Below are 27,124 nucleotides of genomic sequence, written 5' to 3'. Positions count from 1 at the left end.
TACATTTCTGACATTCAAAAACAAAACAAAAACAAATCAGCGACCAATATAGCCACCTTTCTTTGCAAGGACACTCAAAAGCCTGCCATCCATGGATTCTGTCAGTGTTTTGATCTGTTCACCATCAACATTGCGTGCAGCAGCAACCACAGCCTCCCAGACACTGTTCAGAGAGGTGTACTGTTTTCCCTCCTTGTAAATCTCACATTTGATGATGGACCACAGGTTCTCAATGGGGTTCAGATCAGGTGAACAAGGAGGCCATGTCATTAGTTTTTCTTCTTTTATACCCTTTCTTGCCAGCCACGCTGTGGAGTACTTGGACGCGTGTGATGGAGCATTGTCCTGCATGAAAATCATGTTTTTCTTGAAGGATGCAGACTTCTTCCTGTACCACTGCTTGAAGAAGGTGTCTTCCAGAAACTGGCAGTAGGACTGGGAGTTGAGCTTGACTCCATCCTCAACCCGAAAAGGCCCCACAAGCTCATCTTTGATGATACCAGCCCAAACCAGTACTCCACCTCCACCTTGCTGGCGTGTGAGTGGGACTGGAGCTCTCTGCCCTTTACCAATCCAGCCACGGGCCCATCCATCTGGCCCATCAAGACTCACTCTCATTTCATCAGTCCATAAAACCTTAGAAAAATCAGTCTTGAGATATTTCTTGGCCCAGTCTTGACGTTTCAGCTTGTGTGTCTTGTTCAGTGGTGGTCGTCTTTCAGCCTTTCTTACCTTGGCCATGTCTCTGAGTATTGCACACCTTGTGCTTTTGGGCACTCCAGTGATGTTGCAGCTCTGAAATATGGCCAAACTGGTGGCAAGTGGCATCTTGGCAGCTGCACGCTTGACTTTTCTCAGTTCATGGGCAGTTATTTTGCGCCTTGGTTTTTCCACACGCTTCTTGCGACCCTGTTGACTATTTTGAAGGAAACGCTTGATTGTTCGATGATCACGCTTCAGAAGCTTTGCAATTTTGAGACTGCTGCATCCCTCTGCAAGATATCTCACTATTTTTGACTTTTCTGAGCCTGTCAAGTCCTTCTTTTGACTCATTTTGCCAAAGGAAAGGACGTTGCCTAATAATTATGCACACCTGATATAGGGTGTTGATGTCATTAGACCACACCCCTTCTCATTACAGAGATGCACATCACCTAATATGCTTAATTGGTAGTAGGCTTTCGAGCCTATACAGCTTGGAGTAAGACAACATGCATGCAGAGGATGGTGTGGACAAAATACTAATTTGCCTAATAATTCTGCACTCCCTGTAGTTATTAGCCACTCAAGTCGCTTATTTATGTCTCCCACCTCCACCTCCGCATTGTTTCTTTTAACATGACAAACTATGAGTTGTTGATTAGGGTTTGTGTCATTTTCTCTGCAATTGAACTATTTGGAGGGGGGATGAGTGTGTATCAGTGTATGTGTATGTGGGTGTGTAGAGAGTGTCCTACGCACAGCCAGGCTAAGTAAACAGTCTTCCAGCCTACCCAGGTGACATGTGTGCGTGCGTGTGTGTGTTTATCCCGTGTTCAGCTGAGAGAAAGCGTCACCACGCCCAGTTAAGCAAAGGTCCACAGTCTTCAGTGGACCCAGGAGGCCTTGAAGGAGGGACAAAGAGTTCTGACAACAGTCCTGTTTTCATAGGAGAATTTTTGTTGTTCCAGTCAGCTTCCACCTTGGCAGGCCTTTAGCTGACGCCAGTGGGATAGCCGCATTAGTGATCATGGTAGTTGTTTTGGTTAGTGCGAACAAACTGCATCCAGTTTTACATTTTTGTCTAATGTCCGTCACTGGTCACCAGGTGTCAATTCCCGTTCTTCTTCTCCAAGATCTTATCCATATTGCGTTCAATAAACACAGTCTGAGTACTCACAGCTAGGGATGGGTACCGGTATCCGATGCCATAATGGCACCGGTTCTGACATAAACGGTAGTAACCAGACCGAAAAGCAGCGCACATTTCGGTGCTTTATTTCAGTTCTTTTTTTTCCTGAGATGTCATACACTTCAGATTCTAGCTAATCATTTTACGTTTCCAAGGATAGTAGGCGGGCCCAGGTGCGTATGTTCTTTTAGAGCAGAGCTACAGATTAAAAATGCCCAAGGCCAAGCGGTCAAAAGTCTGGCTGTACTTCACAGATGCAAACTCAGCGGCCTGCAACAAGTGCTTTAATGTGATACTGTGCAAAGGAGGTAACACCTCGAATCTGATAAAACACCTGGCGACACATAGCGGGTATAATTTAAAGCCGAGAAATGCACCATACCTACTACAGGTGTGGTGCCTTTTATCAGACCCAGAGTTAGCAACATCCCCCAAGAACCCGAAGAGTAGAGTCCTGGCCCCTAGCCCTGCCAGTGTAGCACAAATGATGACGGATGATGATGGCAGCAGCACCGTTCTTCTCTGGGTGAGTAGCTTAATGTTGTTCGTGTGTAATTTACGTTGAGTAGGCTAACCACGTATTACATTAATGCATGCTACAGTGAAACTATTTACTAGTTAACACCCTTGTTTTCTTAACTAATATTTACTTAGTTGCATTCAGGTATGTCGATGTGTAATTCAATATTTAGTTTATTTTTATTATAATAACAAATTCCTAACTTGCAGTTGGTGGATGATGTGAACGCTCCCAAAAAGGTACATAAAGGCTGCGTGTCCCAGATACTGGCTGTGTAGCTTTGCTGGATCGTTCTAACAAAGTAACGCTTAACTTCTTTGTTCGTATCACAGCATAAACAGAAGAAATCATTTTCTACTATGATTTGTGTATAATAGTAGAAGATGTTGTGTACAAATCTGTCTGTTTTCTGTATCTTTCATTGTGACTCCTGCATGTCCTTTCTCTCTACATCCATAAACCTCCCAGGGCCTCTGTGTCTTTCCTCTTGCCACAATATCCTACCCCCAGTCTAACCCTCATCGCTCTTCTCTGCATGTCCAGACTCTCTCAACCTCTCCCCTTTTACTTGATCCATTAGCTAAACCTGTACTGCCTCTCTAATGTAGTTATTAGCCACTCAAGTCGCTTATTTATGTCTGTCACCTCCACCTCCGCATTGTCTCTTTTAACATGACAAACTGTGAGTTGTTGATTAGGGTTTGTGTCATTTTCTCTGCAATTGAACTATTTGCTTTGTATACGTCTGCTACATTGGTACTCAAAATGTCCAGTGTGCGTGTCCAGGAGAGATGACCTGCGCTGTTTTACTCTGAGGAGGTAAGACTGTCCTAATTTATTTATAATTTAATTATTATTCAAATTGGGCATGATTTATACTAGATTGACTATATTGAAGTAGTACAGTATTTGCTTGGGTTATGCATTGGCCAACTTTATTATCTTGTGCTACTACTCCAGTCAAGGCCCTTGCCAGTGTTACATTGAAATCCTTACCCTGAACTTTTCTTTACACAGAAAATGTGTAAAGAAATTTCTTTCAAGAAAAGAGTCCCCATGCTAAATCGAAATTGTGAAACAGAAAGGCAATCTCATAATTTTGACTTAGCATGTTTTTTTTGTTTTTTTTTTCCTTTTTTTTTCTTTTAGTGCTAGAAATAGGACTTCTATAGACTGAGATGGTTAGGGAAAGAATACTAAGGCAGGTCACAGAATCTGATTGGTCACAGATTTTGGTGCAACTTAGAACATAATATGTATTTGCATATTGATACTGGGTTTTGTGGAGGGTGTTTCTATTCCTGTGCAAAAGACGTATTCATGAGAGATTTTTGAAGTAGGTTTTGCTGTTGATAACACAGTCAGGCATATAACATGGTGCAGACTGTCCAAGACAGCTACCCAGGAATTTTCTGTGCTGAATAAATGACAATATTTTGGTGAATGTCTTGTTTAGATATCTGAAAAATTTAATCGGATCACAAGCAAAGACCTCCTGGGGACCTTCAATGCATCCCTTGACAAATTTGTGCCTGGCCTGCTGAAACTGTACCGGTCTAAGAAGGGAGCTCTTTGTGAGGAGATGGAAGACCTCCTGGATAAACTTGATGAACAGGTGAGTGAAGTGCTTCTTTATCTGACATTTTTAGAAGAGAGTATACTTTTCTCTTAACAGAAACTGAAAAAGATGTTGGCTTCAAACAAAACACATCAGTGGACATGTCAGTAAAAATTAATGTCATCAGTCATTGCTTTGTTCTTATTTGGCTGTATTTTTATTTAATTTGTAAATAGAAAGTAAAATTGTTAACATGATTTGTTGTTGTTGTTTTTTTTGTAAGTTTTGCGTGTTGCTGGGTCTGACCTGTGCTTTATTTTCATTACTATGAGAGTTCTGATTTTGCATTGTGTATAGTACACCATGTTACTACACTAATTGAAATTCTTGTTTTCCACTGAATACTTTTTAGGCATCTGACATTGTGTCCCACCGGCACTGAGAGGCCTGCCCATTGTCCTCAGAGAGGATGCAACAGAGGTTTTCCTGAAGTGCTTATTAAGTAAAAGTAATTGCTATGAGATGTTTTTAAAGGATGAGTTAATCCAAAATGGAAATGTACACTTCCTCAGTGCAGTCCAGATAATCTTATAGTGGGGATTGCAGTTGTCATAACTCTCACTCCTTTTTTTTCTGCTGAGCAGCAGCTGGGCATTGTTAGTGGGTGTTCCATAGCAGAAAATATTTTTGTACAAAACTCACAAGGTGGCATTAATTAAAGGAAAATAAGCTTTTTCTTCTTAAAACCTCTGAGTCAAATGACCAGCATGGTATAGAGGTTAAAGTTAAAATCTTTAGAAATTTGTTTGTCTTTAGTTTTTCTTAGCTTTCAATAATTCATATTTTACTTTTCTTTAGGACACTGACATTTTGGAACCAGTGTTGAACGGTGCATCAGTTGCCATCCTCACCATCCTACAAGATGACGATGCCGATACGTCTGTGCGAGAACATGCTGTTGTGTTGGAAGGGGACATCGTGCTACATAACATTCCAGATCTCTCTACTGCCTTGGCATACCTCTTTGGCCTTCTGTATGCCCTCAACATTGATTATCCAAAGCAGATGAGTTATACCTTTGAAGCAATTGAGGCCATCTTATGTAATGTAAATTTTAGTCAGATGAATCTGTATTGTTGAGAATATATGGTGAAAATGTGTCTTGTAGTATTTTAAAAGATTTGTTATAGTGTTTTCCACTTCACATGAAGCATAGAACTGGTGTTTTACCTGTTAGTTTCCTCTTCATTGATGGTAACATTTCTAATAACTTTTAACTTCCATAGTTCATCATAGTAAGCCCATGTAAAATGTCAATGTCAGGGTACATAGGCATCATGTATCATTTGTGGCATTACCCTATTTAAGGTGCAATAGTTATGTTCAGCTTTTACAAGATGGTCAGGGTGTGAGCATGAATTATTAAGTTGCTGGACACTTTTCTTTTTTGGTTCTGGACTCTGGAATTTTAACGTCTCTGCTGGGGCGCACAAAGCACCCAAAAAGGCAGAGAAAAGGACACTAAAAAAACTGCTGGACATTATGAACAATGCTGGGCATCCTCTGCACACGGCCATTAACAACCAGAAGAGTCTGTTCAGTGACAGGTTGCTTCTCCCCAAGACAAGAACTAACAGACTTAAAAACTCCTTTGTCCCACACGCCATCAAACTGTTTAACTCCTCTCTGGAGGGGAGAGGGAGGGGAAACAGGAGGACAAAGGAGGGGGGAACAACTAAGCTGTAGTGCCTCTTCACCTCACTGTGCAATACCTTTTGTGCAATACTTTTGTTAATAGTCAATAGTGCAATAGACCTCAATACTTGAAATGTGCAATTCACTTGTATTTTTATTTTTATTCCTATTTATTCTATTTATCCCCTTTGTATATTTTATTTATATATGTCTCTGTATTTATATATGTGTGTGTGTGTGTGTGTGTGTGTGTATATATATATAATATTCTGTAACTGTAACTTCTGTCGGTGCTGTGCTTTTGGAAACCGAATTTCCCAGAGGAACCCACCCGAGGGATTAATAAAGTTTTATCTTATCTTATCTCAAAAGAAACTGGCAACACGTTTTTGTTTGTTTGTTATTTCTTTTTCTTTCTTTCTTTTTTTTTTTAACAGAAATTCACCCTACTGCCCATGACATTCTGAAATGTACTGAAAGCACTGTTGAACAAAATAAATAAGCTTTTAGATAACATTGAATTGTGCTTTATTTTATTCTATATCTATTTATTGAGTGTTTTTTCAAGTATAATCACAGCATACATTTTCCTTTGTTTATATAGGTACATTTTCAACTCACTGGAGTAAGAATTGTATGATTACTCAACAAGAATATCCTTGTTTGGTGAAGGCAGAAAAACATGGCACTGAAACCAGAATTTCTTCGTTAGACTTCCAGGATTATCCTAATTAGGTGAACAAGAAGAACCAAGTTGGCAGAACTTGTAAATCTTAGTTAAGTCAACAACAGTTGCAAAAGTTGAGAAAACTCAAAAATCTCTTGCATCATGTTGCCTTGAAATTTTACGTTTTCTCAACTTTTCTTTTTTTACAGTGTACTCAAAATGGGCTCCCTGTGCTACCGTAATGTATTCGGTTCTAAATTGGATGCTAACAGGTCTGTAACTGACAATGTAAAAATGGAAAGCATCGAAGGCGTTTGGAAAGGGAGGGGGGATGAGTGTGTATTAGTGTATGTGTATGTGGGTGTGTAGAGAGTGTCCTACGCACAGCCAGGCTAAGTAAACAGTCTTCCAGCCTACCCAGGTGACATGTGTGCGTGCGTGTGTGTGTTTATCCCGTGTTCAGCTGAGAGAAAGCGTCACCACGCCCAGTTAAGCAAAGGTCCACAGTCTTCAGTGGACCCAGGAGGCCTTGAAGGAGGGACAAAGAGTTCTGACAACAGTCCTGTTTTCATAGGAGAATTTTTGTTGTTCCAGTCAGCTTCCACCTTGGCAGGCCTTTAGCTGACGCCAGTGGGATAGCCGCATTAGTGATCATGGTAGTTGTTTTGGTTAGTGCGAACAAACTGCATCCAGTTTTACATTTTTGTCTAATGTCCGTCACTGGTCACCAGGTGTCAATTCCCGTTCTTCTTCTCCAAGATCTTATCCATATTGCGTTCAATAAACACAGTCTGAGTACTCATAGCTAGGGATGGGTACCGGTATCCGATGCCATAATGGCACCGGTTCTGACATAAACGGTAGTAACCAGACCGAGAAGCAGCGCACATTTCGGTGCTTTATTTCAGTTCTTTTTTTTCCTGAGATGTCATACACTTCAGATTCTAGCTAATCATTTTACGTTTCCAAGGATAGTAGGCGGGCCCAGGTGCGTATGTTCTTTTAGAGCAGAGCTACAGATTAAAAATGCCCAAGGCCAAGCGGTCAAAAGTCTGGCTGTACTTCACAGCTGCATGTACTGCATGTACTTCACAGATGCAAACTCAGCGGCCTGCAACAAGTGCTTTAATGTGATACTGTGCAAAGGAGGTAACACCTCGAATCTGATAAAACACCTGGCGACACATAGCGGGTATAATTTAAAGCCGAGAAATGCACCATACCTACTACAGGTGTGGTGCCTTTTATCGGACCCAGAGTTAGCAACATCCCCCAAAAACCTGAAGAGTAGAGTCCTGGCCCCTAGCCCTGCCAGAGTAGCAGAAATGATGACGGATGATGATGGCAGCAGCACCGTTCTTCTCTGCGTGAGTAGCTTAATGTTGTTCGTGTGTAATTTACGTTGAGTAGGCTAACCACGTTATTACATTAATGCATGCTACAGTTAAACTATTTACTAGTTAACACCCTTGTTTTCTTAACTAATATTTACTTAGTTGCATCCGGGTATGTCGATGTGTAATTCAATATTTAGTTTATTTTTATTATAATAACAAATTCCTAACTTGCAGTTGGTGGATGATGTGAATGCTCCCAAAAAGGTACATAAAGGCTGCGTGTCCCAGATACTGGCTGTGTAGCTTTGCTGGATCGTTCTAACAAGGTAACGCTTAACTTCTTTGTTCGTATCACAGCATAAACAGAAGAAATCATTTTCTACTATAATTTGTGTATAATAGTAGAAGATGTGTATAAATGCAATAATTATAGTGCGTGAATATAAAAATATAGTTGAAACTATATTTAGTGTGTCATAAAACTGAACATTGAATCATATTCCTTAATAATATTTACATTTAAAACTATTAATCTAATTTTACTTAAAAATTCTCAAAACTGTTACTGTTGTAAATTAGCTATGTGATTATTAGCAAATGAGGTTTATTTGTAAAGTTTGTGTCAGGATTTAGTGTTCATCAGAAACAGCAGCTACATTATTTATATGTTGGTTCCCTTTGGTAATATCTGTAGAAAACAGTAAAAAAAAAAATCATATTATTGGTCTGATAAAACAATTATTTTAGATTATAAGATTAGTTCAAAACAGGCATGGGTTAAAAACATAAAACTGACTATGGATGCCCTAACTTCAGCTTCCAGTGAGAAATATGCAGAGCTGACTTCTTTCGTATACACATTACTGCTAAAATAAAAAACTTTGTGTCTTGGAGTGATGTTGAAAAACAAGTTGATACATCTGTTAAAAGCATGAAATTGTTTTTGGAAAACCTACCTGAAGTGCTTTCAAGTTCATCCAAAATACCACAATGAGAGTACTAACAGCAACCTATACGTTTTTGCCAGTGTAAGTTTTCAGTCATCTAAGCCACAGAAATCTAAGGAGCTTGGAAAGAAAAACGGCTCGACTTGTTTGAGTTTCTTGAGTTTTTTCTCGACTCAAACAAATCCAGTCGCTTTTCTTTCCAAGCACCTTAGATTATTCCTTTTCCTTCATGTTTTTATAGTTTTTGTTTTTTATGGTTCATATTTTAGTATGGTTACATGTAATCTTTCAATTATTACTTTTTTAAAAAATATTTGTGACATCTGATAAAGTAAATATTTTCATTTTTGCATTGTGTTTTTGTCTTGCATGCACATAATATTTCTTAGCCAAGCAGTAGAAATACACAGGTTCCCTGTTTTATATGCTCAGCTCTTCACTAACATCATGCTCTCTGGACTCAGCAGGACGTTCTGTGAGTACAACAGACTGATTATTTAAATATAAGAGCTTTTCATAAAGTCAGAGGGAAAGATTAAGTGTCCCTCTTCTTAAGCTTTTTATCTTTAAGAGGTACTTGAGATGAGGTGCTTTCTAATCTTCCTTTATAAAAGTAAATAATTAATGGGTTATTAATTATTTACAAGTTACTTGTAACAACTTTTAGGTTGGATTTTAAATCATTAAAACTCAATAATAATATTTTTTTCTTTTCTGATTTTCAGTTCTGGGAGTAACATGTTTACTCATGAGTTCAGGTAAATACACGTTTCACTTTTATCCTAATGTGCCAGTTTTTAACTTTATATTGTCATCTTGATCCGTTCTAATAGATTTGCTGAACTTATGCTTTCACTCTGATTACATGGGACCTTTTATTTACATCCTGTCTGTTAATTTTAAACCATGTAAGAAACTCTGAGTTTAAACACAAGCATCAAGCTGTTATGTGAAATTGCGCAGGAAGCTGCCTGTGTTAACTGTGACTATCACCAATAAACGTGGGCATGTTTCCTGAATGAACAGCAGGCCTTACCTCCTTTGTTGCTGGATTCTGATACCAAGTACTAATACTGATAACTACTTGCAGCTGATGGATCCTGTCCTGATTTAAGACGTGAATCTGTCATCAGATTCACGTCTTAAATGTTTTTTAATGACAACCAAATGATGTGATTGGGTGTCAACTTGTATTCTGTGAAATGTGCCATGCAAATAACTGACAGTAAATGACAGTTAACACAAGATGGTTATTATGCTCATGTCATGTTACGCTGTGTGGCAGGCAGGATGTAGGACCCAAATGCAGGACTCGCAGACACGAAAGGATGAACTGAAAACGGCAGATGTATTGCAGTGTTGCAAAAACATACTAGAAAACAAAAGTGCTTTTCTACTGTAAAGCACTTTGGGTTTTCAGTTACTATATATAACATTTATTTACTATTGTGTAAGTAAATAGGTGGATTGTTTATTTGGATATTTATTTGCTTAAAAAAAGGCAGGAACTACTAAACTATTAAATTGTGACTATAAAATTAGCAATACAGCACTTATTAATACAGCAAAGACTCATTATTTTAAATTTCAGGCTATACCAGAGCTGAGACCACCGTGTCCCTACAAAGAAAGCCCCCCTGTGACAGCCAGATCTGCCGCTTGAGCCACGGTAAGAAAAGCATACTCTGTATATGAAAGATGTACAGACCTCCTGGGTTAGAAAAGTGGAGCTAATATGGAAGTGCCTTAAGCCAGCAAAAGAAGTCCATGTTGCTTGAGGAGGAGTCTAAGCAGAGATGCTCAGACGTTGGGTCAAAATTTGTGCTCGCAAGTTAAAACACACACACAGCCAGGGAAGTTGAGTGCAGAGTTTTACAAACACAAATCTTTTTTACACACAAATTCTCATCTATAGATACACAAACATAAAAATTTTCACATATTTTGGTTCACGAGGTTACAAAACCCAGTTCACAAGTACACATTTGATTTACAAGTACAAAATATTACTGACCACAATTTGAGCTCATACCAGCAGAGTTCACACAACTGTAGACACTGCATTAATCCCTGTGTCAACTACTTCTCCCCTTTTCCCTCACTTGGAAACAAGACCCAAAGTTACTTAAACTCCTCCTACTGGGGGTAACCTACAGTGGCCCCTAGAGACAAAACACTTGCAAACTCCAAAACACTTGCAAACTCCAAAACACATGCAAACTCCAAAACACTTGCAAACTCCAAAACATTTGCAAACCCAAAACACTTGCAAACTCCAAAACACTTGCAAACTCCAAAACACTTACAAACTCCAAAACACTTACAAACTCCAAAACACCTGCAAACTCCAAAACACCTGCAAACTCCAAAACACCTGCAAACTCCAAAACACTTGCAAACTCCAAAACACATGCAAACTCCAAAACACTTGCAAACTCCAAAACACTTGCAAAACCCAAAACACTTGCAAACTCCAAAACACATGCAAACCCCAAAACACATGCAAATTCCAAAACACAATGGAAGTGCTCCAGGACGCTAGGGGCAGTGTTGAGCTCAATTTGCAAAATAAACGGCAAGTTTGTCTGTATGGGACGGTCTAGTCTCCGTCGCGCTTCCCAGGTTGCCTAACAACCATGATACTAACCGCTGGAAACGTGTCATACAACTTTGTTTGACAGAAATGAAGGAGAACATATTTTGTTCATTTGTTTGTTTGTTTCTACAAGAGCTTTGTGTGATTTGATAAGTATCTGAGACCACAGGACAGTAAAACATGATTTTTGGGCTTCATTTCTGTACTGAACAGTCATTTAAGATTAGTTAGTAAATAACAATTAGCTAATGTTGTTCATGAGACTAAAGTTATATCACTTTGGTAATGTAAATATAATATGGCCAATATTATAGTAATTATATTAATCATTATTAGCTATTACAGCAGTGAACATGAACTCTGTGTCAAATACTGAGCCTCAGTACAGATTCAAGTTGCAGTTATTTATATGTCTTATCACCTTAAATCTTCACTCAAAGACAAGTATCTTTGACAGTGCATATATAGGTGTATCATATATAAGAGACAAATGTTGTTCCTTCAGTATGTTGGCATTACTAAATTTGGCTCATTGCTTACATATATTTATAAAAAGAAAATGTACAAGCTGTGATAACTGTTTCTGATAAAATGAAGAGTAGACTGATATACTGAATATTCCTTTATTGGGTGAGAAAATCAGACCATGTCATAACTGCTCTAGGTCATACAGAATAGATATCAGAGCCTTAAACAGGCTGACTTCTGCTAAATGGGTCAAACTGGGCAGAAAGTATCCAAACACATAACATCCTTATAGAATATGATTGAACACTATAGATCAACTTACCTCAGAATATATAAAGCATATAAACAATTACAGCAATATGATGCAACAAACACAGCAGTACTAGAAAATACTCAAAGCTTCATAGAACTGAAACAAACATTTATTTTTAGGTCCATTCTGCTGCTGATACATACTTTAGGTTTCTGAACATTAAACTTGTTGCTGCCTTTCATAGTGTGTAACTTGAAGGCCCTGAGTACTTTCTCCCACACTGAAAACACTGAAATGATAAAATTGTTTGAACATTACCTAATAAGACTGATTCAGGACAGACAATTAGTAATGTTAAACTTTCCTAGCAGTCCTTCACAAACAGGGAACAGTCTGTCTATTCTCTCCATCTGTCAGCTGCTGCTGGCTCTTCCTCCTCCTCCTCTTCCTCACACACTGCTGAGTTTGTCCTGGTGGATCATCAGGGGTGCAAAGCCTCACAGATGATGTGCAGCAGTGAGTCCCTCAGTCTGTCCTCACTCTGGACACTTGCAGTTGTCACACATGGAAATCAAATGTGTGATAAGCTGCTTATAAATACATGTTCATACTTTTATTACACAATCAGAGAGAAAGAAACAGAGAGAGAGTTCAGGACAGACAGACAGGTGACAGTCTCAGGTGTATACACTGCTACAAAACAGCACAAGAGAAGGAGGATTGTGTTATTACAAAACAAGAAGAGTTCCCAGATGGTACAGTGGACACATGTGTGACTCCTGTGATTAAAGCATCTTTCTTTCAGCTTAACGAGTGAACCATCAGCTCGTTCAAACACACGTTAAAGTCCGTTTGGCTCGACACCACCGAACAGAGGCAGCAATATAACATAGCTAACATTAAAAGTGCAGTGAATCCTGCTTGTGCAGTGATATTCAGGACTGCAAACCGAGCAGCATCACTGACTTTCAGCTTGTTGTGTTTGTGGATATATGACTGACTTTAATTATCCATAAAATCATCACATTCTCTGTAAGATTAAAGTCAACTATTGAACGGCGTATATTTTGAAGTAAAGGCTTTAAAACCAAGTTAGTACAAACATCGCTAATGTCACATAACTTTCCCGACATGTAGCCAACAGTAATGTTTTAATGTTCTTCATTATAAAAACATTTGCGCATAAATAAGTGACATAATATTCAGTACTTACTTCTGAAAGTTTACTCTTCGGCGGCTCCGCTTCCGCCGTTTTTTTCGGCAAAATTATCCACACCACCGCCGCGCTATGAAGTCTGGGATATGTTGGGCCATGAAGGCTACACCGACCCATCCTTAAAATTCAGGGAAATTAAGGACGCATTTGAGGGCCGCATTTCGAGCAGCCTTTGAACTGGGACAGCCTTTGTTGTGTCGCTGTGACGTAATCGGCCTTAAAATGCGGCCTTTAAGGCTGCAGACCCTGAATTGGGATACAGCCCAAATCCGGTCATTGGTACTTCCTGGCTTGTGTAGTTACTAGGTAACAAAAGCTCAACACTGCCCCTAGCGTCCTGGAGCACTTCCGTTGTGTTTTGGAGTTTGCAAGTGTTTTGGAGTTTGCATGTGTTTTGGAGTTTGCAAGTGTTTTGGAGTTTGCATGTGTTTTGGAGTTTGCAAGTGTTTTGGAGTTTGTACGTGCGTTGTCTCTAGGGGCCACCGTAGTAACCTGTCCCATTGAACCAATCAGTCAAAAAGGCAACACCCTTAATAATGGAAACTTTATGCTTTCATTGAGCGTTTAAACTGGTCTGTTAAAAAAAAGTTAACCTCACACATATAATTGTTTTAAAAAATTGTTATTTAAAAAACAGTAATAGAGACCAAAACAGTTTTACTTCTGCTGCAATGTAAAGGTGGACCTTTTATTATGGCAGTGACTCACTGCGGGAGCCTCCGGTGGATGTTCAAGGAACTGCAGGTTTTAGGATTTTAGCACTGGCTTCAACTTTTAAGGTTAAACTTTCTTTTTGTTTTGTTTTGTTTTGTTTTGTTTTGTTTTGTTTTGTTTTGTTTTGTTCATCACCTCTGTCCAAATAACAAAAAATAATAAATTTAATCTACTAATAAATACTGATTCGATATCAAAGACAGATGTTAGTCTGTGCCATTGAGCTCCACTGTTAGCACTGAACTCTTAAAATCACATTTTTAAGTGTTATGTCAGTTCTTTTGTGTCAGAGAAATTCAAAAAATTGCTGAAAATTAAACAATTTATGTCTCTTCTTTTAGTCCACAGTGTAACATGCGAAGGATCTCAGGCAAACCTGCAGTGTGGTAAGGGTTATTTTTTGTTGGTTTGTCTTTTTATTTTTGAATTAATTTGTTTGAAATGCAAACATGGTTATAGTTAAATGTCTCCCTCAGGTGAAGGGCAGGTTTTAGTCATCCACGGAGCTAATTATGGACGCCATGACAAAACCACATGCTCTGCTGGACGTCCAGCCTCTCAGCTCCAAAATGTCCAGTGCTCAAGTCAGACGAGCACCAATGTTGTAGCTGAAAGGTACAGATTGGCTGCCTTTGTTTAGTTTTACTTTTTTTTCCAGATTACACAATGTGCAGTATGTTAAACATCTGCTGACTCACTTTCTATCTGCATTCAAAGCTGTAATGGGAAAAACAGCTGTACTATCTCAGCGAGCAACTCTGTGTTTGGAGACCCCTGTGGTGGCACCTACAAGTACCTGGAGGTGGATTATACTTGTCAGTGTAAGTACCTCAAACAGTAATGCACATACAACTCCAAAAAAATGCTAGCAAACAATATATTCACAAGAACCATCAACTTTAATTTCATCCAGTGGAGTCAAACCTCTGTACCTTAAACAGTAAAGTACACATGCTAGCGACCAAAGGACCATTCTTTTTGATTTCACTTAGTGCATAAATACACATTTTGATTTCATTTTTGGATTTCAAGATTGTGCTCCAGAATCAAACTCAACTTTATTCCACTTTTAAAAGCTAAAAGGTGAACAATCAAAAAATTTAAAAATGTGAGGTGGAAAACACAAAATCAAATCCAAACCAAGAAGGAAAACGTTGCAAAACTTACAAATTAAATCTGTGATCATGAAATAATATTTAGTGTGAGAATAAAGAAATTATTTTACTGCTACAATGTAGCCTTCATCATTAATATTGCATTAAAATGTTTATTAAAGCTACTGGCATCATATTAACCTTTTTATTACAGGTGCAGCTATAATCATTGTATACACACATTTTATGTTGCGCTCATTAAAAGAGTTGATGCTCGGTTTATTTAAGGTCTTAAGCTTCGGTGGGCGCGATGTCCCAGCCGATCTATTATATAAGTGACTTGGACCAATGGAAGGTTAAAACAGCATTCACGCTTACAGACATATATGATGTAAACATAGGCCAGGCCGAAGGCCAGGAATTCATTTAGCTTCTAACTGCATTTGAGCTTGCCTAGTAACAAGTGACAGAAGAAGAGTCAAGAAAGTGTAAAGCCCCCAGGGACTATTCGGAGAATGAGTTTAATTACCATGTATGGAAGAATGATTAGAAAGAGAAATGTCTCTGTCTATTTTAGCTATTTTTCTCCACATTAATTTTTAAAGTTTGTGATTTAATGAATGTGATTTACGCTTTTCTCTCAGTCCAGACTGTAACATGTGAAGAATCTGAGGCAAAGCTTCAGTGTGGTGAGGTTTTCTTTTTTGCAACTTATTGAATTCATTTCATTGAAATGCAAACTTGTTTATAGTTTAACGCTGTGATCTCGTCCTCAGGGAAAGGGCAGATTTTAGTCATTCACAGAGCTGATTATGGACGCCATGACCAAACCACGTGCTCTAACTTACAACCTCACTGTAGGCTCAGAGATGTCCACTGCTCAAGTCCAGCGAGCATTGAAGTAGTAGCTGCAAGGTACAGATGGTTACTGTCTTTTTTCACCTTTTAATTTTCTCCCAGATATGCAGTATGTTAAACATCTGCTGACTCACTTTTTATCTGCATTCAAAGCTGTAATGGGAAAAACAGCTGTAATATCTCAGCGACCAACTCTGTGTTTGGAAACCCCTGTTTTGGCACCTCCAAGTACCTGGAGGTGGATTATACTTGTCAGTGTAAGTACCTTATTACAGAGGAAAACAAAAATAATAAAATCATACTACGTTTTATATATATTATTCAAAGACAGATTGCAGGATGCAGAAAAGATGAAACAGAAGGAAAAGGTTGCAAAAGAGTTCAAGTTGCGAATTAAATCATCAACTAATAATCAGTCTGCACATGAATTATTACACTTTCTAATGTGTTTTGTGTTTTTCTCTCAGTCCAGAGTGCAACATGTGAAGGATCTCAGGCAAACCTTCAGTGTGGTGAGGTTTTCTTTTTTGTAACTTTGTTGAATTTCATTTATTGAAATGTAAACATGGTTATTGTTTAATGCTATGATCTCTTCCTCAGAAAAAGGACATGTTTTAGTTATCCACGGAGCTGATTATGGACGCCATGACAAAACCACATGCTCTGCTGGACGTCCGGCCTCTGACCTCCAAGATGTCCAGTGCTCAAGTCAGACGAGCACCAATGTTGTAGCTAAAAGGTACAGATTGACTGTCTTTGTTTAGTTTTACTTTTTTTTTTTCTTTTACCAGGCTACACAATGTGCAGTGTGTTAAACCCTTTGCTGACTCACTTTCTATCTGCATTCAAAGTTGTAATGGGAAAAACAGCTGTACTATCTCAGCGAGCAACTCTGTATTTGGAGACCCCTGTGGTGGCACCTACAAGTACCTGGAGGTGGTTTATACTTGTCAGTGTAAGTACCTTAAACCAGGGGTGTCCAGCTCCAAACCTCAAGGGCCAGTGTCCTGCAGGTTTTGGACATCACCCAGGGTCAACACACCCAGTGTAAGTGCCTTAAACAGTAATGCACATACAACTCCAAAAAAATTCTGCTAGCGTCCAAAGCAGTCTCAGGGACCATCCTCGTTGATTTCACTGAGTGGGGTCAAACCTCTGTGTCTGAGGCTTTATAATGGACATTCAGATCACGATAACCAATAGGACAGATTCTTTCTTATACTATTTTACTTTTTTACAAAGAGATTTTGGAGAATTTGCAGCTAGTACTTCTTGTTCAAAATATCAGTGTATTGTGTTGACAAGCTGAAGTTGAACTTCAGGCTTAGTTACCCTTTGTATACAAAGGTAGTGCTGCAAAATCAAACTAAACTTTATTTGAACTTTAAAAGTTTAAAGATGAACAAACAAGAAACAAAAAATGTGGAAATGCAAAAAAAAAAAAAATGGCAATAAAAATATGGCATTGGACAGAAAAATAGATTTTAAACATGGATTCAAAGACTCAAATACACATTACAGGACATGAAATAATTTTTAAAAAGATGAACTTCGATAGCTGATTTGAAGATTCACAAAAAAGTCGGGAGTTTTTTTGCCTTCAGTGGATAGACATGGTGTTGATAGACGTGAAAGCAGGATGAGAAAGAGGAGACGAGATGCAAACCTGGGCCTACTGCTCTCCAGCCATACGGTTGCCTGCTCACCCACTGAGCTAAACCGGCACAAGGTTTTTTAATTAGGTGTTTTAATATGCAAACAGAGGGTTACGTGTGAATTAGACACCCCTGAGCAACAAGACATGGGTGCATGTAATTAACACAGCTGAGGACAACCAAACAGTAGCATATCAAAACCCAAATAAAGACATAACTAAAAAAGGCAATGAGCAACCAGTACTAAATCAAGGAGACATTGAAACATGAAAATAAATACTGAAAATGGACTTGAATGGAGAAATTAATGGAGAACAGAGTAAGGGAAGGTTATAAGAGTGTGGACAAAAAGCAGAGAGGAAGGCAGCAAAACTTGAACTTCAAGATATTAAAGAAAAGTTTACTTTAAAGTAGAGATGGACCGATCCTACGTATCGGTATCGGTATCCGATATTACGTATCGGTATCGGTCCGATACTGACGTAAATTACTGGATCGGATATCGGAGAGAAATAAAAAATGTAATCCGATCCATTAAATATCAAAAAAGCACCTCACAAAACTTGCGACACGGTGTAATTCGGCTCATAACCGTAGCACGTCGGAGCAGTGTGCTCACCTGATAGAGCGGCTGTGTGTATTTGTAGTCTCGCTACCAAACCAGCATTTTATCTCCGAGGAAGTGATCCCAGAGAGAAGTAAAGCAAGTGTGTAAGTTCATCTCTGAATGTTTGTAAAGCATTCCCACGTTAAGCTTAACAACCGATATATGGAGCGACTGCCTCTCTCTCGCCCTCCCTCTCCTGTTGCTACTTCAATCGTGAAACTGATTAATGATCAGCTGATCGGCTTTTCTGTCGTGGGTCAAACCTCTGTGACTGAGGCTTAATAATGGACATTTAGCCACTGAATCATGACATTTTACAGAACATCCTCTTTTTATTCTCGTTTTCTTTAAAAAACGAACAAACATCAACGTGGAGCATTCGCAGCTAGGACTTAATCCGAAGCATCTGTTTATTGTGTTGGCTTAAATACACCTTTGTTTTTAAGGAGGTTCTCCAAAATAAACTAGTTTTCTCTTTATTTTTGTAGGGTCTTTAAGGGTATAAAATGCCTTGAAGTGACTGCTGATTTGGCAATATTTAAATAAAACTGAAATTAATTTTAAAAAGGTAAAAACTGAACAAAAAGGAAACAGGGGAACATGTGAGATGCAAAACATAAAATGACAGTAAAAATTAAAATGGACAGAGGAAAACAAAAATAATAAAATCATACTACGTTTTATATATATTATTCAAAGACAGATTGCAGGATGCAGAAACGATGAAACAGAAGGAAAAGGTTGCAAAAGAGTTCAAGTTGCGAATTAAATCATGAACTAATAATCAGTCTGCACATGAATTATTACACTTTCTAATGTGTTTTGTGTTTTTCTCTCAGTCCCGAGTGCAACATGTGAAGGATCTCAGGCAAACCTTCAGTGTGGTGAGGTTTTCTTTTTTGTAACTTTGTTGAATTTCATTTATTGAAATGTAAACATGGTTATTGTTTAATGCTATGATCTCTTCCTCAGAAAAAGGACAGGTTTTAGTTATCCACAGAGCTGATTATGGACGCCATGACAAAACCACATGCTCTGCTGGACGTCCGGCCTCTGACCTCCAAGATGTCCAGTGCTCAAGTCAGACGAGCTCCAATGTTGTAGCTAAAAGGTACAGATTGACTGTCTTTGTTTAGTTTTACTTTTTTTTTCTTTTACCAGGCTACACAATGTGCAGTGTGTTAAACCCTTTGCTGACTCACTTTCTATCTGCATTCAAAGTTGTAATGGGAAAAACAGCTGTACTATCTCAGCGAGCAACTCTGTATTTGGAGACCCCTGTGGTGGCACCTACAAGTACCTGGAGGTGGATTATACTTGTCAGTGTAAGTACCTTAAACCAGGGGTGTCCAGCTCCAAACCTCAAGGGCCGGTGTCCTGCAGGTTTTGGACATCACCCAGGGTCAACACACCCAGTGTAAGTGCCTTAAACAGTAATGCACATACAACTCCAAAAAAATTCTGCTAGCGTCCAAAGCAGTCTCAGGGACCATCCTCGTTGATTTCACTGAGTGGGGTCAAACCTCTGTGTCTGAGGCTTTATAATGGACATTCAGATCACGATAACCAATAGGACAGATTCTTTCTTATACTATTTTACTTTTTTACAAAGAGATTTTGGAGAATTTGCAGCTAGTACTTCTTGTTCAAAATATCAGTGTATTGTGTTGACAAGCTGAAGTTGAACTTCAGGCTTAGTTACCCTTTGTATACAAAGGTAGTGCTGCAAAATCAAACTAAACTTTATTTGAACTTTAAAAGTTTAAAGATGAACAAACAACAAACAAAAAATGTGGAAATGCAAAAAAAAAAAAAAATGGCAATAAAAATATGGCATTGGACAGAAAAATAGATTTTAAACATGGATTCAAAGACTCAAATACACATTACAGGACATGAAATAATTTTTAAAAAGATGAACTTCGATAGCTGATTTGAAGATTCACAAAAAAGTCGGGAGTTTTTTTGCCTTTAGTGGATAGACATGGTGTTGATAGACGTGAAAGCAGGATGAGAAAGAGGAGACGAGATGCAAACCTGGGCCTACTGCTCTCCAGCCATACGGCATACGGTTGCCTGCTCACCCACTGAGCTAAACCGGCACAAGGTTTTTTAATTAGTTGTTTTAATATGCAAACAGAGGGTTACGTGGGAATTAGACACCCCTGAGCAACAAGACATGGGTGCATGTAATTAACACAGCTGAGGACAACCAAACAGTAGCATATCAAAACCCAAATACAGACATAACTAAAAAAGGCAATGAGCAACCAGTACTAAATCAAGGAGACATTGAAACATGAAAATAAATACTGAAAATGGACTTGAATGGAGAAATTAATGGAGAACAGAGTAAGGGAAGGTTATAAGAGTGTGGACAAAAAGCAGAGAGGAAGGCAGCAAAACTTGAACTTCAAGATATTAAAGAAAAGTTTACTTTAAAGTAGAGATGGACCGATCCTACGTATCGGTATCGGTATCCGATATTACGTATCGGTATCGGTCCGATACTGACGTAAATTACTGGATCGGATATCGGAGAGAAATAAAAAATGTAATCCGATCCATTAAATATCAAAAAAGCACCTCACAAAACTTGCGACACGGTGTAATTCGGCTCATAACCGTAGCACGTCGGAGCAGTGTGCTCACCTGATAGAGCGGCTGTGTGTATTTGTAGTCTCGCTACCAAACCAGCATTTTATCTCCGAGGAAGTGATCCCAGAGAGAAGTAAAGCAAGTGTGTAAGTTCATCTCTGAATGTTTGTAAAGCATTCCCACGTTAAGCTTAACAACCGATATATGGAGCGACTGCCTCTCTCTCGCCCTCCCTCTCCTGTTGCTACTTCAATCGTGAAACTGATTAATGATCAGCTGATCGGCTTTTCTGTCGTGGGTCAAACCTCTGTGACTGAGGCTTAATAATGGACATTTAGCCACTGAATCATGACATTTTACAGAACATCCTCTTTTTATTCTCGTTTTCTTTAAAAAACGAACAAACATCAACGTGGAGCATTCGCAGCTAGGACTTAATCCGAAACATCTGTTTATTGTGTTGGCTTAAATACACCTTTGTTTTTAAGGAGGTTCTCCAAAATAAACTAGTTTTCTCTTTATTTTTGTAGGGTCTTTAAGGGTATAAAATGCCTTGAAGTGACTGCTGATTTGGCAATATTTAAATAAAACTGAAATTAATTTTAAAAAGGTAAAAAATGAACAAAAAGGAAACAGGGGAACATGTGAGATGCAAAACATAAAATGACAGTAAAAATTAAAATGGACAGAGGAAAACAAAAATAATAAAATCATACTACGTTTTATATATATTATTCAAAGACAGATTGCAGGATGCAGAAACGATGAAACAGAAGGAAAAGGTTGCAAAAGAGTTCAAGTTGCGAATTAAATCATGAACTAATAATCAGTCTGCACATGAATTATTACACTTTCTAATGTGTTTTGTGTTTTTCTCTCAGTCCCGAGTGCAACATGTGAAGGATCTCAGGCAAACCTTCAGTGTGGTGAGGTTTTCTTTTTTGTAACTTTGTTGAATTTCATTTATTGAAATGTAAACATGGTTATTGTTTAATGCTATGATCTCTTCCTCAGAAAAAGGACAGGTTTTAGTTATCCACAGAGCTGATTATGGACGCCGTGACAAAACCACATGCTCTGATGGACGTCCGGCCTCTCAGCTCCAAAATGTCCAGTGCTCAAGTCAGACGAGCTCCAATGTTGTAGCTAAAAGGTACAGATTGACTGTCTTTGTTTAGTTTTACTTTTTTTTTTTCTTTTACCAGGCTACACAATGTGCAGTATGTTAAACCCTTTGCTGACTCACTTTCTATCTGCATTCAAAGTTGTAATGGGAAAAACAGCTGTACTATCTCAGCGAGCAACTCTGTATTTGGAGACCCCTGTGGTGGCACCTACAAGTACCTGGAGGTGGATTATACTTGTCAGTGTAAGTACCTTAAACCAGGGGTGTCCAGCTCCAAACCTCAAGGGCCGGTGTCCTGCAGGTTTTGGACATCACCCAGGGTCAACACACCCAGTGTAAGTGCCTTAAACAGTAATGCACATACAACTCCAAAACAATTCTGCTAGCGTCCAAAGCAGTCTCAGGGACCATCCTCGTTGACTTCACTGAGTGGGGTCAAACCTCTGTGTCTGAGGCTTTATAATGGACATTCAGATCACGATAACCAATAGGACAGATTCTTTCTTATACTATTTTACTTTTTTACAAAGAGATTTTGGAGAATTTGCAGCTAGTACTTCTTGTTCAAAATATCAGTGTATTGTGTTGACAAGCTGAAGTTGAACTTCAGGCTTAGTTACCCTTTGTATACCAAGGTTTTGCTGCAAAATCAAACTAAACTTTATTTGAACTTTAAAAGTTTAAAGATGAACAAACAACAAACAAAAAATGTGGAAATGCAAAAAAAAAAAAATGGCAATAAAAATATGGCATTGGACAGAAAAATAGATTTTAAACATGGATTCAAAGACTCAAATACACATTACAGGACATGAAATAATTTTTAAAAAGATGAACTTCGATAGCTGATTAGAAGATTCACAAAAAAGTCGGGAGTTTTTTTGCCTTTAGTGGATAGACATGGTGTTGATAGACGTGAAAGCAGGATGAGAAAGAGGAGACGAGATGCAAACCTGGGCCTACTGCTCTCCAGCCATACGGCATACGGTTGCCTGCTCACCCACTGAGCTAAACCGGCACAAGGTTTTTTAATTAGTTGTTTTAATATGCAAACAGAGGGTTACGTGTGAATTAGACACCCCTGAGCAACAAGACATGGGTGCATGTAATTAACACAGCTGAGGACAACCAAACAGTAGCATATCAAAACCCAAATACAGACATAACTAAAAAAGGCAATGAGCAACCAGTACTAAATCAAGGAGACATTGAAACATGAAAATAAATACTGAAAATGGACTTGAATGGAGAAATTAATGGAGAACAGAGTAAGGGAAGGTTATAAGAGTGTGGACAAAAAGCAGAGAGGAAGGCAGCAAAACTTGAACTTCAAGATATTAAAGAAAAGTTTACTTTAAAGTAGAGATGGACCGATCCTAAGTATCGGTATCGGTATCCGATATTACGTATCGGTATCGGTCCGATACTGACGTAAATTACTGGATCGGATATCGGAGAGAAATAAAAAATGTAATCCGATCCATTAAATATCAAAAAAGCACCTCACAAAACTTGCGACACGGTGTAATTCGGCTCATAACCGTAGCACGTCGGAGCAGTGTGCTCACCTGATAGAGCGGCTGTGTGTACTTGTAGTCTCGCTACCAAACCAGCATTTTATCTCCGAGGAAGTGATCCCAGAGAGAAGTAAAGCAAGTGTGTAAGTTCATCTCTGAATGTTTGTAAAGCATTCCCACGTTAAGCTTAACAACCGATATATGGAGCGACTGCCTCTCTCTCGCCCTCCCTCTCCTGTTGCTACTTCAATCGTGAAACTGATTAATGATCAGCTGATCGGCTTTTCTGTCGTGGGTCAAACCTCTGTGACTGAGGCTTAATAATGGACATTTAGCCACTGAATCATGACATTTTACAGAACATCCTCTTTTTATTCTCGTTTTCTTTAAAAAACGAACAAACATCAACGTGGAGCATTCGCAGCTAGGACTTAATCCGAAACATCTGTTTATTGTGTTGGCTTAAATACACCTTTGTTTTTAAGGAGGTTCTCCAAAATAAACTAGTTTTCTCTTTATTTTTGTAGGGTCTTTAAGGGTATAAAATGCCTTGAAGTGACTGCTGATTTGGCAATATTTAAATAAAACTGAAATTAATTTTAAAAAGGTAAAAAATGAACAAAAAGGAAACAGGGGAACATGTGAGATGCAAAACATAAAATGACAGTAAAAATTAAAATGGACAGAGGAAAACAAAAATAATAAAATCATACTACGTTTTATATATATTATTCAAAGACAGATTGCAGGATGCAGAAACGATGAAACAGAAGGAAAAGGTTGCAAAAGAGTTCAAGTTGCGAATTAAATCATGAACTAATAATCAGTCTGCACATGAATTATTACACTTTCTAATGTGTTTTGTGTTTTTCTCTCAGTCCCGAGTGCAACATGTGAAGGATCTCAGGCAAACCTTCAGTGTGGTGAGGTTTTCTTTTTTGTAACTTTGTTGAATTTCATTTATTGAAATGTAAACATGGTTATTGTTTAATGCTATGATCTCTTCCTCAGAAAAAGGACAGGTTTTAGTTATCCACAGAGCTGATTATGGACGCCGTGACAAAACCACATGCTCTGCTGGACGTCCGGCCTCTGACCTCCAAGATGTCCAGTGCTCAAGTCAGACGAGCACCAATGTTGTAGCTAAAAGGTACAGATTGACTGTCTTTGTTTAGTTTTACTTTTTTTTTTTCTTTTACCAGGCTACACAATGTGCAGTGTGTTAAACCCTTTGCTGACTCACTTTCTATCTTCATTCAAAGTTGTAATGGGAAAAACAGCTGTACTATCTCAGCGAGCAACTCTGTATTTGGAGACCCCTGTGGTGGCACCTACAAGTACCTGGAGGTGGATTATACTTGTCAGTGTAAGTACCTTAAACCAGGGGTGTCCAGCTCCAAACCTCAAGGGCCGGTGTCCTGCAGGTTTTGGACATCACCCAGGGTCAACACACCCAGTGTAAGTGCCTTAAACAGTAATGCACATACAACTCCAAAACAATTCTGCTAGCGTCCAAAGCAGTCTCAGGGACCATCCTCGTTGATTTCACTGAGTGGGGTCAAACCTCTGTGTCTGAGGCTTTATAATGGACATTCAGATCACGATAACCAATAGGACAGATTCTTTCTTATACTATTTTACTTTTTTACAAAGAGATTTTGGAGAATTTGCAGCTAGTACTTCTTGTTCAAAATATCAGTGTATTGTGTTGACAAGCTGAAGTTGAACTTCAGGCTTAGTTACCCTTTGTATACCAAGGTTTTGCTGCAAAATCAAACTAAACTTTATTTGAACTTTAAAAGTTTAAAGATGAACAAACAAACAAAAAATGTGGAAATGCAAAAAAAAAAAATAGCAATAAAAATATGGCATTGGACAGAAAAATAGATTTTAAACATGGATTCAAAGACTCAAATACAGATTACAGGACATGAAATAATTTTTAAAAAGATGAACTTCGATAGCTGATTTGAAGATTCACAAAAAAGTCGGGAGTTTTTTTGCCTTTAGTGGATAGACATGGTGTTGATAGACGTGAAAGCAGGATGAGAAAGAGGAGACGAGATGCAAACCTGGGCCTACTGCTCTCCAGCCATACGGCATACGGTTGCCTGCTCACCCACTGAGCTAAACCGGCACAAGGTTTTTTAATTAGTTGTTTTAATATGCAAACAGAGGGTTACGTGGGAATTAGACACCCCTGAGCAACAAGACATGGGTGCATGTAATTAACACAGCTGAGGACAACCAAACAGTAGCATATCAAAACCCAAATACAGACATAACTAAAAAAGGCAATGAGCAACCAGTACTAAATCAAGGAGACGTTGAAACATGAAAATAAATACTGAAAATGGACTTGAATGGAGAAATTAATGGAGAACAGAGTAAGGGAAGGTTATAAGAGTGTGGACAAAAAGCAGAGAGGAAGGCAGCAAAACTTGAACTTCAAGATATTAAAGAAAAGTTTACTTTAAAGTAGAGATGGACCGATCCTACGTATCGGTATCGGTATCCGATATTACGTATCGGTATCGGTCCGATACTGACGTAAATTACTGGATCGGATATCGGAGAGAAATAAAAAATGTAATCCGATCCATTAAATATCAAAAAAGCACCTCACAAAACTTGCGACACGGTGTAATTCGGCTCATAACCGTAGCACGTCGGAGCAGTGTGCTCACCTGATAGAGCGGCTGTGTGTATTTGTAGTCTCGCTACCAAACCAGCATTTTATCTCCGAGGAAGTGATCCCAGAGAGAAGTAAAGCAAGTGTGTAAGTTCATCTCTGAATGTTTGTAAAGCATTCCCACGTTAAGCTTAACAACCGATATATGGAGCGACTGCCTCTCTCTCGCCCTCCCTCTCCTGTTGCTACTTCAATCGTGAAACTGATTAATGATCAGCTGATCGGCTTTTCTGTCGTGGGTCAAACCTCTGTGACTGAGGCTTAATAATGGACATTTAGCCACTGAATCATGACATTTTACAGAACATCCTCTTTTTATTCTCGTTTTCTTTAAAAAACGAACAAACATCAACGTGGAGCATTCGCAGCTAGGACTTAATCCGAAACATCTGTTTATTGTGTTGGCTTAAATACACCTTTGTTTTTAAGGAGGTTCTCCAAAATAAACTAGTTTTCTCTTTATTTTTGTAGGGTCTTTAAGGGTATAAAATGCCTTGAAGTGACTGCTGATTTGGCAATATTTAAATAAAACTGAAATTAATTTTAAAAAGGTAAAAAATGAACAAAAAGGAAACAGGGGAACATGTGAGATGCAAAACATAAAATGACAGTAAAAATTAAAATGGACAGAGGAAAACAAAAATAATAAAATCATACTACGTTTTATATATATTATTCAAAGACAGATTGCAGGATGCAGAAACGATGAAACAGAAGGAAAAGGTTGCAAAAGAGTTCAAGTTGCGAATTAAATCATGAACTAATAATCAGTCTGCACATGAATTATTACACTTTCTAATGTGTTTTGTGTTTTTCTCTCAGTCCCGAGTGCAACATGTGAAGGATCTCAGGCAAACCTTCAGTGTGGTGAGGTTTTCTTTTTTGTAACTTTGTTGAATTTCATTTATTGAAATGTAAACATGGTTATTGTTTAATGCTATGATCTCTTCCTCAGAAAAAGGACAGGTTTTAGTTATCCACAGAGCTGATTATGGACGCCGTGACAAAACCACATGCTCTGCTGGACGTCCGGCCTCTGACCTCCAAGATGTCCAGTGCTCAAGTCAGACGAGCACCAATGTTGTAGCTAAAAGGTACAGATTGACTGTCTTTGT

General features: G+C 38.5%; 1 protein-coding gene across 1 annotated transcript in view; it reads left to right on the top strand.

The window, feature by feature from the left end:
* The first annotated feature begins 8,005 nt into the window (after positions 1-8,005).
* The window catches only part of LOC146364937 (uncharacterized), a 42,608-nt gene continuing 23,489 nt past the window's right edge, over positions 8,006-27,124 (top strand). The window contains exons 1-23 of the mRNA XM_084916408.1: positions 8,006-9,090; positions 9,341-9,373; positions 10,207-10,284; positions 14,204-14,248; positions 14,339-14,477; positions 14,580-14,683; positions 15,601-15,645; positions 15,733-15,871; positions 15,968-16,071; positions 16,282-16,326; positions 16,415-16,553; positions 16,666-16,769; positions 18,916-18,960; positions 19,049-19,187; positions 19,298-19,401; positions 21,556-21,600; positions 21,689-21,827; positions 21,940-22,043; positions 24,196-24,240; positions 24,329-24,467; positions 24,580-24,683; positions 26,832-26,876; positions 26,965-27,103. Of these exons, the coding sequence (XP_084772534.1) occupies positions 8,985-9,090; positions 9,341-9,373; positions 10,207-10,284; positions 14,204-14,248; positions 14,339-14,477; positions 14,580-14,683; positions 15,601-15,645; positions 15,733-15,871; positions 15,968-16,071; positions 16,282-16,326; positions 16,415-16,553; positions 16,666-16,769; positions 18,916-18,960; positions 19,049-19,187; positions 19,298-19,401; positions 21,556-21,600; positions 21,689-21,827; positions 21,940-22,043; positions 24,196-24,240; positions 24,329-24,467; positions 24,580-24,683; positions 26,832-26,876; positions 26,965-27,103 (2,129 nt within the window). The 5' untranslated portion in view covers positions 8,006-8,984. The remainder of the gene's footprint in view (positions 9,091-9,340; positions 9,374-10,206; positions 10,285-14,203; positions 14,249-14,338; positions 14,478-14,579; positions 14,684-15,600; positions 15,646-15,732; positions 15,872-15,967; positions 16,072-16,281; positions 16,327-16,414; positions 16,554-16,665; positions 16,770-18,915; positions 18,961-19,048; positions 19,188-19,297; positions 19,402-21,555; positions 21,601-21,688; positions 21,828-21,939; positions 22,044-24,195; positions 24,241-24,328; positions 24,468-24,579; positions 24,684-26,831; positions 26,877-26,964; positions 27,104-27,124) is intronic.

The sequence above is a fragment of the Perissodus microlepis genome, chromosome 20 (genome assembly GCF_051167445.1).
Source record: "Perissodus microlepis isolate ML-2025 ecotype Zambia chromosome 20, ASM5116744v1, whole genome shotgun sequence".
NCBI lineage: Eukaryota > Metazoa > Chordata > Actinopteri > Cichliformes > Cichlidae > Perissodus > Perissodus microlepis.
Note: the sequence above shows the minus strand (reverse complement) of the source record. Positions and strands in the feature narration are given on the sequence as shown.